The 15,006-nt window shown below is 35.0% G+C and overlaps 2 protein-coding genes across 2 annotated transcripts; one reads left to right on the top strand and one right to left on the bottom strand.

Moving 5' to 3' along the window:
* LOC109351568 (nucleolar GTP-binding protein 1-like) lies at nt 1,004-4,867 on the bottom strand. Its single transcript, XM_019593053.1, has 4 exons — nt 4,725-4,867; nt 3,530-4,190; nt 1,700-3,085; nt 1,004-1,308 (listed from the first exon to the last, which is right to left on the bottom strand). The coding sequence occupies exons 2-3, from the start codon at nt 4,174-4,176 to the stop codon at nt 1,705-1,707; spliced, it is 2,028 nt and encodes a 675-aa protein (XP_019448598.1). The 5' UTR covers nt 4,177-4,190; nt 4,725-4,867; the 3' UTR covers nt 1,004-1,308; nt 1,700-1,704.
* LOC109351567 (GTPase Der) lies at nt 6,167-13,296 on the top strand. The gene is made up of 12 exons (XM_019593052.1): nt 6,167-6,604; nt 6,684-6,745; nt 6,944-7,027; nt 7,180-7,473; nt 7,575-7,714; nt 8,633-8,720; nt 8,891-9,073; nt 9,362-9,523; nt 9,759-9,952; nt 12,070-12,220; nt 12,471-12,636; nt 12,795-13,296. The coding sequence occupies exons 1-12, from the start codon at nt 6,223-6,225 to the stop codon at nt 12,866-12,868; spliced, it is 1,980 nt and encodes a 659-aa protein (XP_019448597.1). The 5' UTR covers nt 6,167-6,222; the 3' UTR covers nt 12,869-13,296.

The raw sequence follows: 15,006 nt of genomic DNA, 5'->3' as shown, positions 1-15,006 counted from the left end.
TTATTTTATAATTATTTCATGATCAATTTTAGTAATCGAAAAATATTCATATATTTATTATATATTAATTATTATAAAATATATAATTAAAATTGAAATTTTGTTATTATATATTGCCTATTTGCATCGTTATTTGCAAATGATGGTTATTCTACCCACTAACCTTATTGCCATCCTAATTGAGATGCTAGTCACAACCTTTACATCCTGTATTGTATAATCCACCAATGTCTTATAATTGTTGTTAATTTTTATTAATAGGCAACATAAATTTAAGATCGTTAATCCACTTGAAATCTCATGAACTTTAATTTAATTGAACTTATACTAAAAAAAATAGTTTGACAATGAGGTCAACTCAAAACTCGACACACATATCAACAAGTTGAATCAAGTTTGACTTAAATTGATTTTCACCCTTGCGGTTTCCTTTTACATTTGATATGTGTATTACGACTTAACTTTCATTTAAGGTATGTTCTATCCATTCTAATATTAGTTCATCAAATCTGAATTACTCCTTATTGTTTTTAAGCTGTTAATATATATAATATATATTCTTTTTTTGAGATGAGCAAATTAGTTAATCTCTCCCACTTAGTTAATATGGTTTTGGAACTATTGTTCCTCACTTGTTGCAATTTTAAAATGAGAGATGGATACAGTTGACATTGTAGGAGTTTTATACATCGTCATTGTATTATCTATCATTAAACAACGAATATATGACAACCATATAGAAGTGGTGAATCATAGTAATGGAAGTGACGCTAACCACATTGATGGTGAAACCATCAAAGTCAAATTGAAGAAGATGAAAATTGAGAATAAAGTGAGACCCTAAACCAATACTAAGGGTAATATTATACTAATAGGTAGTGTGAACATTAAATTTCGAAATGGGGAAAACTCATCCTAGCAGGCCCATGCTAAAATATTTTCTTTCCAAATGAGAGAAGAAAACCCATGCAAAAGAGCTTAACTTAAAAAGCCATATGCAACATGTATAACATATGCTTCTTTATTTGGCCTGAGTACATAAACATCAAACAATGAAACAAATTATAAAATTCAAACGGCAGGTCCTCAAAATTGAACTTAATAAATAAAGACCGACAAAGTAGCAATAACATTGCAACAGACAGAAAAACAACATAATAATAAAGAAAATTAAGACAGGGTATACAAGAAAGTTTTGTTGTCATGACCATAATAAGTTCGAAACTCCAAAACAAAACTTAAGAACAAAATTCTTGAAAGCTGCAAACCACGGCAAAAGTTGTCTCTGAAAAGCATAAGTCAGCTTCCCTGCAGAGAAAATAAGTAATTTTAAAGCCAATTTACTAGATCAAACAGGTATATCTAAATTGGTATGCTTTAAAGGTCTGAGAAGGAAAATAAACTACTGGTGAATACAGTTGAGTTAGCAATTATTACCCAAGCATGTATTATAAGAAAGGGTGCAAGAGTAAAAAAGGACAATTTCTATTGGCATTATGAAAAAGTCTGGTTACAATTTTTCTTTAAAGAAACACTCGCATTTACCTTTACCCCATAAAGATCTTGAATATAAAGTAAAAATAGATGCACACTATCTTCCTCTACTCTCATACCTACTCTCTTAATAATGTCAGGTTGTTTAGACTTTTTCCAGGTGTAAACAGCATTGCTTGTAGAAAATAATGGCAAAAAACATTACCTATTTTAACGTCTATCAGTTTTTCCATTGGACCGCTTCCCAGAATACAAGTGCTTGGGCTTCAGATTAGGTATAACTCTATCAGCTTCTCCACGACGAGCATCCTTGTTTCTCTTTTTATTAGAATTCTTTGCAAGTTTAACTGCCTTGCTCTTTTGAGCAGAATCCCTGAAGCCCTCTCCAGGCACAACTTCATTTGTTGGGCGCGCCACTGACCTTGACCGCGATCGTGACCTACTGAGACGCTGCTTCTTGCTAGGTGTGTCACCATCAATATCCATCCCGTCTCCACCATGAGCACTTTCAGGTGATCTGTCCCTTTTTCGACCTTTTCTAGATACAGATCTGCTGCGCATTCTGTTAATTGCCAAGCTGGGATCAAGCCCCAAAGATGACAGCTGCCTTCCCAGTCTTTCTGTGGTGAACTGCTTGTCCTTGTCGAATTTCCTTGGAACAGTTGGCCGGCTCTCTGCGGTGCTCTTTTTGATCCTATGCTGTTGAATGAGCAGGCTTTTCTTTTTCCTAATCTCAGCTAAAGCTGCCTGCTGTTCTGGAGTCAATTCAGTTCCATCGATCTCAAAATCATCTTCCTCTTCTTCCTGTCTCAACCCATCTTCTCTTTCCAACTCTTCAACCCTATGCAGAATATCAGGGTCAATGAAATCATACACATTGTGACCATCCAAGATTTCTGGCAGTATATCTTCTTTCCATTCATCGTTAGCTAAGATGTAATGCTTTCTCAAGTTCATTGAGTATACACCTGCCCCACCATTCTCATTCTCCAGCTCCTTTTCAGTTTTCCTCTTTTCATTCTCAGCTGCTTCCTTAGCCCTAGCTTCTAAAACTGCTGGAGGAATAGATGCTGGCCTTTCTTTCTGGTCACGAGGTTTTGGTAATGCGACATGAAACCTATTCAAGCAGTCATTAATTTTCTTGGACTTCATCTTTATCTCCACCCTCTGATTCAATAACCTCTCACATGCTGCATTTTTCACCGCAATTACCCCATCTTCAGTCAAAGTGCTCATGGTCAACAACACACCCTCATCATTTGAAGCTTCACCTCCTTCACAAATTACAGTTTTCAAGGCTTCAGATTTCATCTCCATGACCAATTTCATGTCTTCCTCGGATAACCCATCAAGGGGCTGCAAGTCAGTCTTGTTGCAGACAATAATTAATGGTTTGTTCAAGAAAAGAGACTTGATGCTGTGAAAAAGTGCTGCTTGCTGTGCAATAGTGTAACCACAAGACCCAGAGATGTCCAAGAAAAACAATATTGCAGCTCTCAGATGAGCTAGGGCAGTGATACTGCACATCTCAATAATATTACGGTCTTCAAAAGGTCTGTCCAAAATCCCTGGGGTATCAATTACTTGGTACCTGTAAAAGGGAATCTAGATTTAGTGAAAATCTGAGAAAACAAAAACTTACTACACTAATAAAGTAGTAGTACTGCAGTAGCAACGTACGGTTTGAATAAGAATAACCCTCAACTGATCAAAAGCAATACAGAGAAAAAGGTGCAGGACTGTAAAACCAAATTAAATTACGACAATGTATTTTATTTAAATACTTCGATTAACTCAGTCTCCCGAAGTGTTTGATCTTAAGCTTGTAACTAGGAGCACTAAATCTTCATGTAAAAATCTAATTTTGCACTAAATATAAACATTAATAACATGGAAGATAGATATAATAAATGGGCAACAAAGGAGGTACTTATTAGGCAAGCTCAGCAACCTCTCAGAGAATTGCATACTAAAAATAACAACAGCATTGATAATAGGTAAACGCAAAAGGTGATAATACTGACACACTTAATACCTGAGGTACTTATAGTCGGTATGACCTACAAAGAGTGACTTTGTAGTGAAAGCATACGGCTGAACATCCACATCAGCTCTGGTAATTTTATTAATGAATGAGCTCTTGCCAACATTAGGATATCCACAAATCAAGACGGTCCTCGTATTTGGATCAATTGACGGAAGCCTAGCCATGTGTTGTCTAATCTGCTCAAGGTAAGCTAAACTTGGGCCAATCCTCTTCAGCACAGTGCACATGCGGCCAAGAGCAGCAACCTTCAGACACTTGCACCGGTATAGTGAGTCACCATATTTCAGTAATCTCACGTAGTCCTTGGCAATCTTACCAATAAGATTCCTGGCAGTATTGATTTGTCCAAGCGCAAGCTTGTAATGATCTTTGTTGTAGAGGACATGGAGGAGATCGCCATAGAAAGGATGAATATCGTCGAGCCGAGGGAACTCATCAACGATGGTGGAGAGCTTTTCATGAAAGTTCGTTTGGGTGTACTTCACTTTGCGCATATAAAACTGACGGAGACGGGTAATTGCATATCCCTTGTGTACAACTGTTGGCGTCTGACGCTGGGTGCGAGAAAGGATGATATCAATGAAATCTTTCCCATTTGGTACCACAGTAATCTTCTTGAAGTTATAATGCACCATCTTTCTGTATAAGCCTGCCAGGGACAAATAAATCGATATTACAAAAATTCAAAACATTAAAAAATGGTTAGTCGGAAATTGGGGTTTAAAAGATAAATGAAGGCACATGAATTTTAAGCAGCAACTATGATCTTAAGGAAATAATTCATTTCTATCCAAATAACGCAAAATCTATGAACCTTGAGCATAAACTTTAAGCAAATATCATGCCACAGTAATTTGACGAAAACTAATGTATAACCATAGGTTACAGACTTATATTGTTAAATAATTTCATATCACCATTACATTTTTTAATTAAATTATAATCTGGTATTATTTTCTAACAGATACAATAACATAACAAGCTGAGATTAGAAAAAAGAGCTATCAAAATGTATCAGTGGAATTAATAAGAAACAAGGAGTTTAGTAGAACACCAAGAAAGACACACCTTATAATATAACAAAATGTAAACGAATATGAAATAAAAAATTAAATTGCAAAGAGAAGCGTGCGATTGAAGATAGTGCACAAGGATAAGGGAAAGAAAGAAGAGAAGAACTCACCTCAAACTTCGTTCACTTGGAGCTTAGGGTTTCGTAAGGTTTTGATGAAGAGCAACAAAAGTGAGACCTTATACGAAGTTTGGAGGCGGCATCAGTGTCGCTACTTGCACTGCGCTACAGAGAATAGAAAAAACGAGGGTTGTAGTGTTGGTTTTAACCTTTTATTAAGAGAGAACTCTTCCTGGGCTATTTACCCGGCCCATTTAAACCATTCAGTTCTGCCCAATTAAGTCCAAATCCTGGTTTTTATTTGGGAGTTTAGATTTGAACATTAATTGATAAATTATAAAATCACGATTTGGATGCCCTATTAACATCAAATTATGAAAAATAATATTTTTTGTGGGTAAAGAATAGTGTTATGAAACTCGGATTGAACATACTGGTCTGACCAATACAACCGTGAACTATATCTGACTGGTTCGAGTCTCTCATTTAATTGATTTTATATTAAAATTGGATTGACTCGGTTCAACTCGATTGATTTAAGCCTAAAATCAGTGACTCAGATGGTCGGATTGGTTGGACCGCTTGAGTCAATCAAAGAATATTTTTTAAGAAACAACCAAAACAACATCGTTTTAAGATACAAAATTTTTAAACTTATGTATAATTATAGTCGTCATTAACTTCTAATATAACAAAAAATTTGTTATTTAATTAAATTCTAATTCATATACACTTTTCTTGCACTTTTTTTCTAATATAACAATATTTTTAAATTTAAAATATAGAGTTATTAAATAATGTTATCTGGTATTACCAGTTTAATAACAATGATAAATAAAACAAACATTTTGTGGGTATAGTGGAATTATAAACAGTGGAATATTTTGGCAAATGGGCTGAAATTATAAATAGTGGAATTCAAGTCATGAATCTTAGTTGTTTATCCATATATCATAGGACGTGTATAGGCATGATAATCAAAACCAAATTTGTGGATATTCGTCCAAACTGAACTCGAAATTAATGAGGAAAATTTAATGTGATTGAGTTTGAGTTTTACCCGGGCTTAATTTTCGGATTCGTGTTTGGTAGATTAAAGATCCTGACCCGAACCCGCCCGAAGTAATATAATTTAATTTAAATATTTATTGTTTTTAATTTCTAATTTTACTTTACATACTATTGAATCTTCAAATATAAAAAATTGAAATAATACAAGAGAAAATAAAAATGTATAAACCAGATCTCGACCCATCCCATTGTCAGAAGTAGTTATTCCTTCCCACAATTGTAGTTTTTAGGACTTGGTCCTATTGGATATATAGGCAAGACACATACTCTTACATTGATAAAATTAATTTTGAGATAATTAGAATAAATGATTTGATTTTGATAGAAAATATATTTTTTGAAGTGATAGTAGCTAGATATTTGTTTAACCTTGTTATAATTTTATGTTGGGAAATGCCAAATCAATATAGAGATAATTATAAACCCCGCCAAATCCTATACCTATCATTCACCATTTCCTTGCTTATCTCTTTCAGCAATGTCATCTCTTTATCCGTTACACGCTCTCACACCCATTTCTTACCCTCTCTCTAAAACCCTAAACCCTTTTCACGCAACTCTTCCTTTCTTACCTTCACTTATTTCTCGCTCTACGTTTTCTCTCTCTCACCGAAATTCCTTTTTTGCCCCTCGCCGGAATTTATTCCATTCCGTCTCGCGCCTCAGCGCCGACCAGTTCTCTGGAAGTGTCGACGACGTGGAAGAAGAAGAAGAAGAAGAAATATTGGAGGAATTGGATGAAGTTGAATATTATTCCGACAGCGACAACGAGGATGACTTGGATGTCATCGCACTCGAGGAAGAAGCCAAGGACGCTGTTGAAGCTTATTCAACCTCTCTCTCTCGCATTTTAGAAATTGGTGAATTTTCTTTGAGATTTTTCTTTTCATTCCAGAGTTTAATAAAATAATAGCTGTCTTTTGTGTTTGCTGATTTCAGAGGATGGGAAAATTGATAGAAAGGAAACTCGCAAGAGGAATAAAGGCACAAGAACAAACAATGTCAGTTAACATTATACAATTATTGTTCCGGATATTGAAATGTTGTGTTGCATGAAATGAAACACTTAGTTTTTGAATATATTTTTTCTGTATTGTTTGTGAAGTATAACTAGTTAGGAACTTAGGATATCTTATGAATAGATTCAAATAAAAATTGGGTAATTTTATTTGCTGAACATTGTCTATTTTGATTAGCAGATCCCCGACAAATTTCTCCCAAAGGTTGCCATTCTTGGAAGGCCAAACGTTGGCAAATCAGCATTGTTTAATCGTCTCGTTGGGGTATTAAATGTTTCTTCCAGATTTAAGTAATTTTTAATCAGTTTTATTGCTTTCCACTTTCCAGTTATGGGGAAATGTAGTTGGAAATTTCGGTGTGTCTGCATCACGAAGTCGACTCACTGTGAAAAGTGTTTTTTCTGCTTAAATTGTAGGGAAACTGGGCAATCGTGGTGGATGAGCCTGGGGTTACCAGGGATCGCTTATATGGTAGATCACATTGGGGAGAGCATGAGTTCATGGTAGTGGATACGGGTGGCGTTCTCACTGTTTCGAAATCACAAGATACTGTTATGAAAGAACTTGATATTACTACTACCATTGGTATGGATGGAATTCCACTTGCCACTAGAGAGGCAGCTGTTGCTAGGATGCCCTCAATGATCGAGAGGCAAGCGATGTCAGCTGTGGAAGAATCATCTGTTATTATTTTCCTTGTCGATGGCCAGGTAAATTTTATGGTTGCATAATTAAATTATATTTTATTTTCCTCTCCTAGTCTATTATTTTAAATACTTGACATGTACATTTGTTTCATTATGCTGAACAGACTGGTCTTTTGGCAGCTGATGTGGAGATTGCTAATTGGCTACGCAAACACTACTCGGATAAATGTATCATTCTTGCAGTTAACAAGTGTGAATCTCCACGAAAAGGAGCTATGCAGGCATATGAGTTTTGGTCCCTAGGGTAAGTTATGTCCGCCCTCCCCTGGGTGGGTGTATGCTTTACCTGCCTGAGGATTGGCTGCTAAATACAGTGGAGCATGGCTAAGACACTGAACTAGTTTATTAAATATTTTACTTATTCTATGGTATTTTGTGTTTGGTTCTGTTGTCAAATTCATGGCTATGATTTTAAATGTGCCTCGATGAGTATGAGTTGTTAGTTAAATGGTTCTAAGATACAACTTAGGTCAAAGGTAGCTTTGAAACTGTCTTTGACTTTACTAACATTTGAATGTATTTAACCATCAAGGGGAATCAGATTAATCATTTAAGTTAGTGGCTAAAAAAGAAGTGGTTATTTTTTATTGATAAATAGCTAGTCAAATGGTTAGTGGTTTATACAAAACCAAGTTTGCTTCATTCAACTTGAATTCGGGTAAATTCAAAAAAGGTGGAAATACCGTGTGTGATCCTAACTGCATTCTAGAACTGTCCTTTTTACTGACTACGTGCGAATTCATCTTTCCTCTTATTAGTTCTTATTCTCATGGGTGTTTATAAGTAACGAAATGACTATCGTCACGATAAGATATGCATTTTGAGGTAGCTCTATATTATCATGTGATTATGATACAACAACAATTGCATATTTAATACACAAACTTCATTCCTCTTACTTTTTTGGATGTTTTATAAGTCATGAAGTCATGCAAGATTATCATGGTACATCTCAAACATATTGGAATTACAAATATAAGCAATTATCAAACTTTGTCTGGCAATTAAAACTTTAACGTTATCCCAGCAGGAAATACCACTTTTTTAATGGCTAAGGATGCAAAGTCGAGTTCCTTCATGCATGCATCATGTTGTATATCGATGATTTCTTAAGTATCATATCTTGCAATCAACAAATTGATTACTGTGGTTATTATATCAGGTTTGAACCTATTCCAATATCAGCTATATCAGGGACTGGAACTGGAGAGCTTCTTGAGCTTATTTGTTCAGGGTTACAGAAAGTTGAGGTGTGTTTTCCTTAAGGTTGAAGTATATTATGCATTCACCTTCCAATAATAGGTCATTGGATTCAATATAAAGTATTCTTGACCGCCATACTGTCAGGGCCAGCTTGTTTTAATCTTATTTTTGAGATCTTTGCCTTTTTACTTCAAAATTATTTTATGCCAAACAATAGGGACCAAAGAATCTTGAAGAAGGAGAAGATTATGTTCCTGCAATTTCTATTGTTGGTAGACCAAATGTTGGCAAAAGCAGCATTTTGAATGCACTGGTTGGTGAGGATAGAACCATAGTCAGCCCTATCAGTGGCACTACACGTGACGCTATTGATACTGAGTTTACTGGAGCAGATGGCCAGGTTTGTCTCTTTTGGTGACTAAATAGTAACCACTTGATGTGTAGCACCAAGAAAAGCTAGTCACTAATTTGTAAACTGTTTTATTAAATGCTGGAAGGGTGAAAATTTGAAGAAGGATTAGTTAGATATAAGGCTTTCCCCACTCTATTTTTGTTGATTTGCATGGCTATATATAATATATTATGGGCATGGTTGGATACTTTTTTGGATCATACTGGATTGTAACAGTCATTATTAAACCTTTAGAATCATTTGACACAATAATAATTTTCATATTTTCTTCTCTAGAAATTCAAGCTTATTGATACTGCTGGAATCAGGAAAAGATCTGCCATAATCTCAGGTGGAAGTACAACAGAGTCTTTATCAGTGAATAGAGCATTTCGTGCTATTCGCCGTTCTGATGTTGTTGCTCTTGTCATTGAGGCCATGGCTTGTATTACAGAACAGGTTCCTGATATATGCCTCTTTTTTCTTTCTTTTTCCAGACATTCCTGCTAGACACTGTTATTTTATGCATTATGGTGCATAATGTTATTTGTTACTTAAAAGAACAGATTGTTTTTCCTTCTTGTTATAATAACTGGACGCGTTACTGCATACACACCTTGGATGTAAATGGGGTGGTAGTTGTTTAATGTATCTTCATAACTATTTTTAACTCCATTTTGAATGTCTGTTGCAGGACTACAAGATAGCTGAAAGGATAGAACAAGAAGGGAAAGGTTGTGTGATAGTTGTTAACAAGTGGGATACAATACCAAATAAGAACCAGCAGACTGCAGCATATTATGAGCAAGATGTCAGGGAGAAGCTTCGTAAACTTAACTGGGCTCCAATTGTTTATTCTACTGCAATAGTTGGTCAGAGCGTCGAAAAGTATGTTTGGCTTGAAAGTTATTGATATGTTTCAGCTGCATAATATGTTAATTTCTTGCTTTCTTTGAGTTCTCCCAACTTTGCCTTTAACCCCTATTTATAAGCAAATATCAACTTGAATCTCACATGGTGAATGAGGCCAAACTTTATGTTCAAATATATGAAATAGCTCACAATGCCTTATATTATATCTTATATTGTCTCTAGGAGAATATGTAGGGGATATTTGAATATTGAGAGGATGTCACGTATTATCATGATTATATCTTAAGATTAGTTTAGAGTATCTTAGAACATCTGTTAACATTGAGATTATTTTATCTCATCTTTTATGATTTGTTTACTTAAGTAATTAGGAATCTAATATTAATATAAATAGGGGTTAGTATTATGTCTTTTGTAAAATATCATTATTATTCACAACAACATGAGTACAACTCTATTTTTTCAATTTTGAGTATTCCTTCGTCTACTTCTATACCTAAACCCTATAATTTCACCATGATATCAAAGTCATGGTATCCGCTTTGAGGGAATCTTAGGCTTGTAATACTTCTGTCGGTTGATTTTCCGATTGTAGCCTTCTCTACAAGTTGTTCTTAGTCGTTGTCATCCAACTTTAAAGGTCTGTTGTTTTCGCTATTGTTTTATTGTCCCCCCAGCCTCCCTCTTAGCACTTCGGTTTTCTATTTCTCTTGTTCCTGTTCGAACATTGTTCCAGCAACTAACATCCTGCCCCAAAACCCATATCCTTGAACTCACATCCCCTTTGGTGTCTTTATTTTTTCATCTGTGTATTCATTGTCTGTTTTAGGGTTCTAGCTGCTTTAAGTCCTGGCCATTGTTTCTGTATGGGGTTACAGTTGATTTATGCGCTGGCCCGCTGCTTTTTGCAGTCTGGCGAATGAAGTCCCCCTCTGGTTCATCTCAAACAACATCGTCCGGCTGTCCCCGGCAGCACTGTCACAAGATCTGTCCTCACTCGCCTCCACGTGTGTGCACAAAGATTCAGTTTCCGCCAATACCTGGCATCAACTTGCCACCTTCTCGACATCAGTGGTGGTCTGGTTCTGGTTTACTCAGTTTGGGCAAGTAGGTCCAAGTTTTGCTGAGATTTTGGTGGCATGTGCCACATTGCATGGTGTTTTTCGATATCGTTTCGATGTCGGCCGGATCTATCCCCAGGTTCAGTGTTCCTTTTGATGTCTGCACACCAGGTGCATGCATTGTTGTATTTTGGTCCACACCAAATGTTTGGTGATTTGCTTGATCGATTTGCACACCATGCTCTGCTGTTTGTGGTGCGGATCTAGTTCCATTGTTGTAAGTTTCATATTCTAAGGTTCAAGTTGTGTGTTGAATATGGTTTTGTTCTGGTTGCTTCATGATTTTGTAAAAACTTTGTTCTACACCATTATTTTTGGATCTGCGGTCATCAACTATATCACAAGTGTCATCGATATTCTATATGCTCTTGATGTCGTCCAGATTACTGGTTAAACGATGGTGGTTTCTGGTACTCTCTAGTTCTTCCTTATTGAATATCATTCCTTAATTTCAGTTCTTGTTTGGTGCTGCCTATTGTGCACCCATTCTTCTTGTTAGTTTGTTTCCGTCCCTGGTGGTTATGCTTGAAGATAGCTTTTGTCATGGATGGTTAAGTGTTGCTTGCTTCTGTCCATGGTGGTCATGATTGGAGATAGCATTAGAAGAAGTGGGTATGATATTTTTTAGCAAATATGAATTGTTTGTTGTACCTACAAAAAAAAGAATTTTTCTTCAGTGTCTATAAATTAAGTTTATTATTTTAGTCCCTAATGCCATGTTTCAGTTTTAACATGCCTTTGTCAGGCCACATCAGCATTTTTCATCTAAGTTTGACATAGAGGACTAAAAGCGAAACAAAGTTCAAAAGTAGGACTAGAGGCTTAAAGAAAAGTATAACTAAAGTCAGCACGATCTGTAAATATAAAGACTAAACAATTGAAGGTTTTTTTAATGTAAACAATAACTTGGTATCACAACTGTCATCAAAATTATTACATTCTGGTTTGACATTTTCATTGGAATTTATCCCCATGTACGTAGCTGATTGCCTATTGTTGTTTTGAACAAAGGATTATTGTTGCTGCTAGTGAAGTTGAAAAGGAGAGATCAAGAAGACTTGGTACTTCTATATTGAATCAAGTAGTGCAGGAAGCAGTGACTTTCAAGCCTCCTCCCAGGACACGGGGTGGGAGGAGAGGGCGTGTTTACTATTGCACTCAGGTATCATGTCATAATGTTACTTCATAGTTGCTGTTGTATGTCTTTAGCTTACTGTGGATATTTGAGAACATTCATCTCCTGACACTGATCGTTCGTGGTAATATATTCCATTGGTAAAAAATAATCGTTTACTCATGAGAACATGAACAAAATGATTATTGCACAGGCTTTACTCATGATCTCCTTTATTTGTGCTTTACATACTCATGAATCATAAAATAATTTACTTATTCTGGATGTCCTCTTGCAGGCTGCTATAAGGCCCCCGACATTTGTGTTTTTCGTCAATGATGCAAAACTTTTTCCTGAGACTTACCGCCGTTATATGGAGAAGCAACTGCGCACAGATGCAGGTTTTCCTGGTACACCCATTCGGCTTCTGTGGCGCAGCAGAAGAACAATGGGCAGAGATGATGGTCAGTATTCGTTTGAAGTGTTTGTCGTTAACAATATTGTTATTTATGTCCGTTGCCTTTTGCTTTGTTCTTTATATTTTGCTTCCCCCATCCTCAAGCAAACATTAATGGTGCAATAGACATTTAAACATGAACTAAGGTAATTGATTTGCTAGCAGGTAAAGCTGTGACAAGGACCCAAGTGAAGCCTACATCATATGATCGAAAATTGGTATCAGCTACAGCACTGTAGGATCAGGCATTTTATCATGGAAGAACTGGTTACTCATGATTACTCACAAGTCTCAATCCTTGCCCCTTGAAATTTATCAAGCTTAGTAAAGCTCCAGACAGAGTGGATTTGTGCCTGAAGTTTGAAGGATAAGATTCTATCATTTACAGTGATCATGATATTTCTGTAGGTATCACTTTGAAATTTTGTAGTTAGAGTTCTAATTCACATTGTATTTATGTATATAATGAGTAGTTTTATCAAATATAAGTTCTTAGATTTCGAATTATGTGACTATTCTTTCTTTTTCCTTTTTTGGTAAATTATTTAGGTGGAATATGTTTCAGTGATCACATGGTTCTGGACATGATGACATCCATCTACGTAGTTGTTACTGCAACGTTAGTGCCGTTAGTGTCGGCAGCAGGAAAAGTAAACAAATTTCAATGTTTAGTCAGACATATTTATATGACAGAGATTATAAGCCACTCTCGTCCATGAGGAGATTTTAAAAAATAAGTTTCTGGTTTTTTGAAGTGACTTATTGTCTTAAATTTATAAACGTTTTCACCGAATGATGTGAGAACTGTATCGAATTGGCCGGTTTGACTGGAAAACTGGTGAATCGGACCCTTAACCAGTACGGTACATATGTTGAATCGATCAAGTATCAAAACCAGTCAAAAACTGGTGAACCGGTCGGCATTTGACTAAACCAGCCGGTTTATGCACATATTTTTTTTGTATAAAAAAACTTAAAACCTATTACAAGGTAACTCATCTTTCCAACCATTCTTCAACATTTCAAGATATTAAATGTTTCCAAGACATACTTAGATAACACCTTTTAGTTTCTAATATTGATGTGTATCTTAGTGACATTTGTGTAATCTTGGAGTACTGTTTGAAGAAAGAATTTCGTGCAAAAATATAATCTTAATATGAGACAACTTTGACTCATTGATATTAAATGTTAAAACTTTAAATTTATTTGTTTTGTATAATGAGTTGTGAACTTGTATCATTTATATATATTTTGCGGTTGTTAAGTGATACATTTGGATTGATATGTTTTGTATTTTAGACTTTGAATTTGTTAAAGACTTAAAATTATTTGTTTATGTGAATTTTGAGTATATTATGAATATGTATTATAAATTTGAGTATCTACTTATTTGGAAAAAAAATTGTTATAGGTTTATATATATATATATATAAGAAGGTATGTCTGGTTTAACCGGGATGTGGTTTAATTACTGAATCACTAATTAAATCATTATACCACTATACAGTACCCTGACTGGTTTGATAATCGGTACGGTTTTAACAACACTAATTTTTCACACCCTTCTGTCATTTTCCATTCATTTTATAAGTTATTTTTCATGAAATATATGTTAGCTTTTATGTGAACATAATTTTTAGTCTCTTATCATTGATCTTTGATGGCGTTGGTCTAATGATATAAGGTCTAGTTAAATTCTCAGAAAGTTTAAAATATCAAATGTTACCTATATGGTGAGTTTATACTAATGGTAATACTAAAAAAGGTGAGTTTAAGAAAACTCTTAAAATTAAGTTATTTTTAGTCTATAAAAAACACAATTTAAATAAGCTTTTGTTCTTCGGCATTGATAAACATATAACACTTGTGGAAACAGAAATCAACTTCATTATGGCCATCTTTTATTCCAAAAACGTAGGTGAGAGATTAGATGTATAATCAAGATGTTAAGTAACTAGTAAACTCCAATTGCTTATAGATTGTTTACTAATGATTAATCAAAAACACTATACTGTAACTCAGGTTATGCAATTGCTACGAGCAGAATATCAATCACGTAAACATCAGGTTCCTTTCTTATTTTATGACCAATTGCCTGCTTCTCTACCAAGTAGCATGTATTTGATTAGGTTAATTTGCATTATTATATTGGGGATAATTTAAATATTTATGGCTCATTTAATTGTTAACTCATTTTAAGAAATAATGTAATATTTATGAACTATTAGTGTAAAAATTTATACTCAATTACTTTATTGTTTACAACTCATTTGTATTACTTTTCTGGAAGACTTTTATGGTTCAAAGTAACTTATGTCACGTAGTAATTTAGTCAGCGTTATAAACATAGGTTTGTGTTGGCCGATTTAATCGA

The sequence above is a fragment of the Lupinus angustifolius genome, chromosome LG07 (assembly GCF_001865875.1).
Source record: "Lupinus angustifolius cultivar Tanjil chromosome LG07, LupAngTanjil_v1.0, whole genome shotgun sequence".
Taxonomy (NCBI): domain Eukaryota; kingdom Viridiplantae; phylum Streptophyta; class Magnoliopsida; order Fabales; family Fabaceae; genus Lupinus; species Lupinus angustifolius.
The sequence above is the reverse complement of the archived record's forward strand: the minus strand, read 5'-3'. Positions and strand labels throughout refer to the sequence as shown.

Excerpts from the sequence above, each read along its gene's own strand:
- LOC109351568 (XM_019593053.1), bottom strand. The coding sequence starts at position 4,176 with ATGGTGCATTATAACTTCAAGAAGATTACTGTGGTACCAAATGGGAAA. Across the intron at positions 3,086-3,529 it reads ACCGACTATAAGTACCTCAG|GTACCAAGTAATTGATACCC; the intron begins GTATTAAGTGTG and ends TCCCTTTTACAG.
- LOC109351567 (XM_019593052.1), top strand. The coding sequence starts at position 6,223 with ATGTCATCTCTTTATCCGTTACACGCTCTCACACCCATTTCTTACCCT. Across the intron at positions 9,074-9,361 it reads TTACTGGAGCAGATGGCCAG|AAATTCAAGCTTATTGATAC; the intron begins GTTTGTCTCTTT and ends TTTCTTCTCTAG. Across the intron at positions 9,524-9,758 it reads TGGCTTGTATTACAGAACAG|GACTACAAGATAGCTGAAAG; the intron begins GTTCCTGATATA and ends TGTCTGTTGCAG.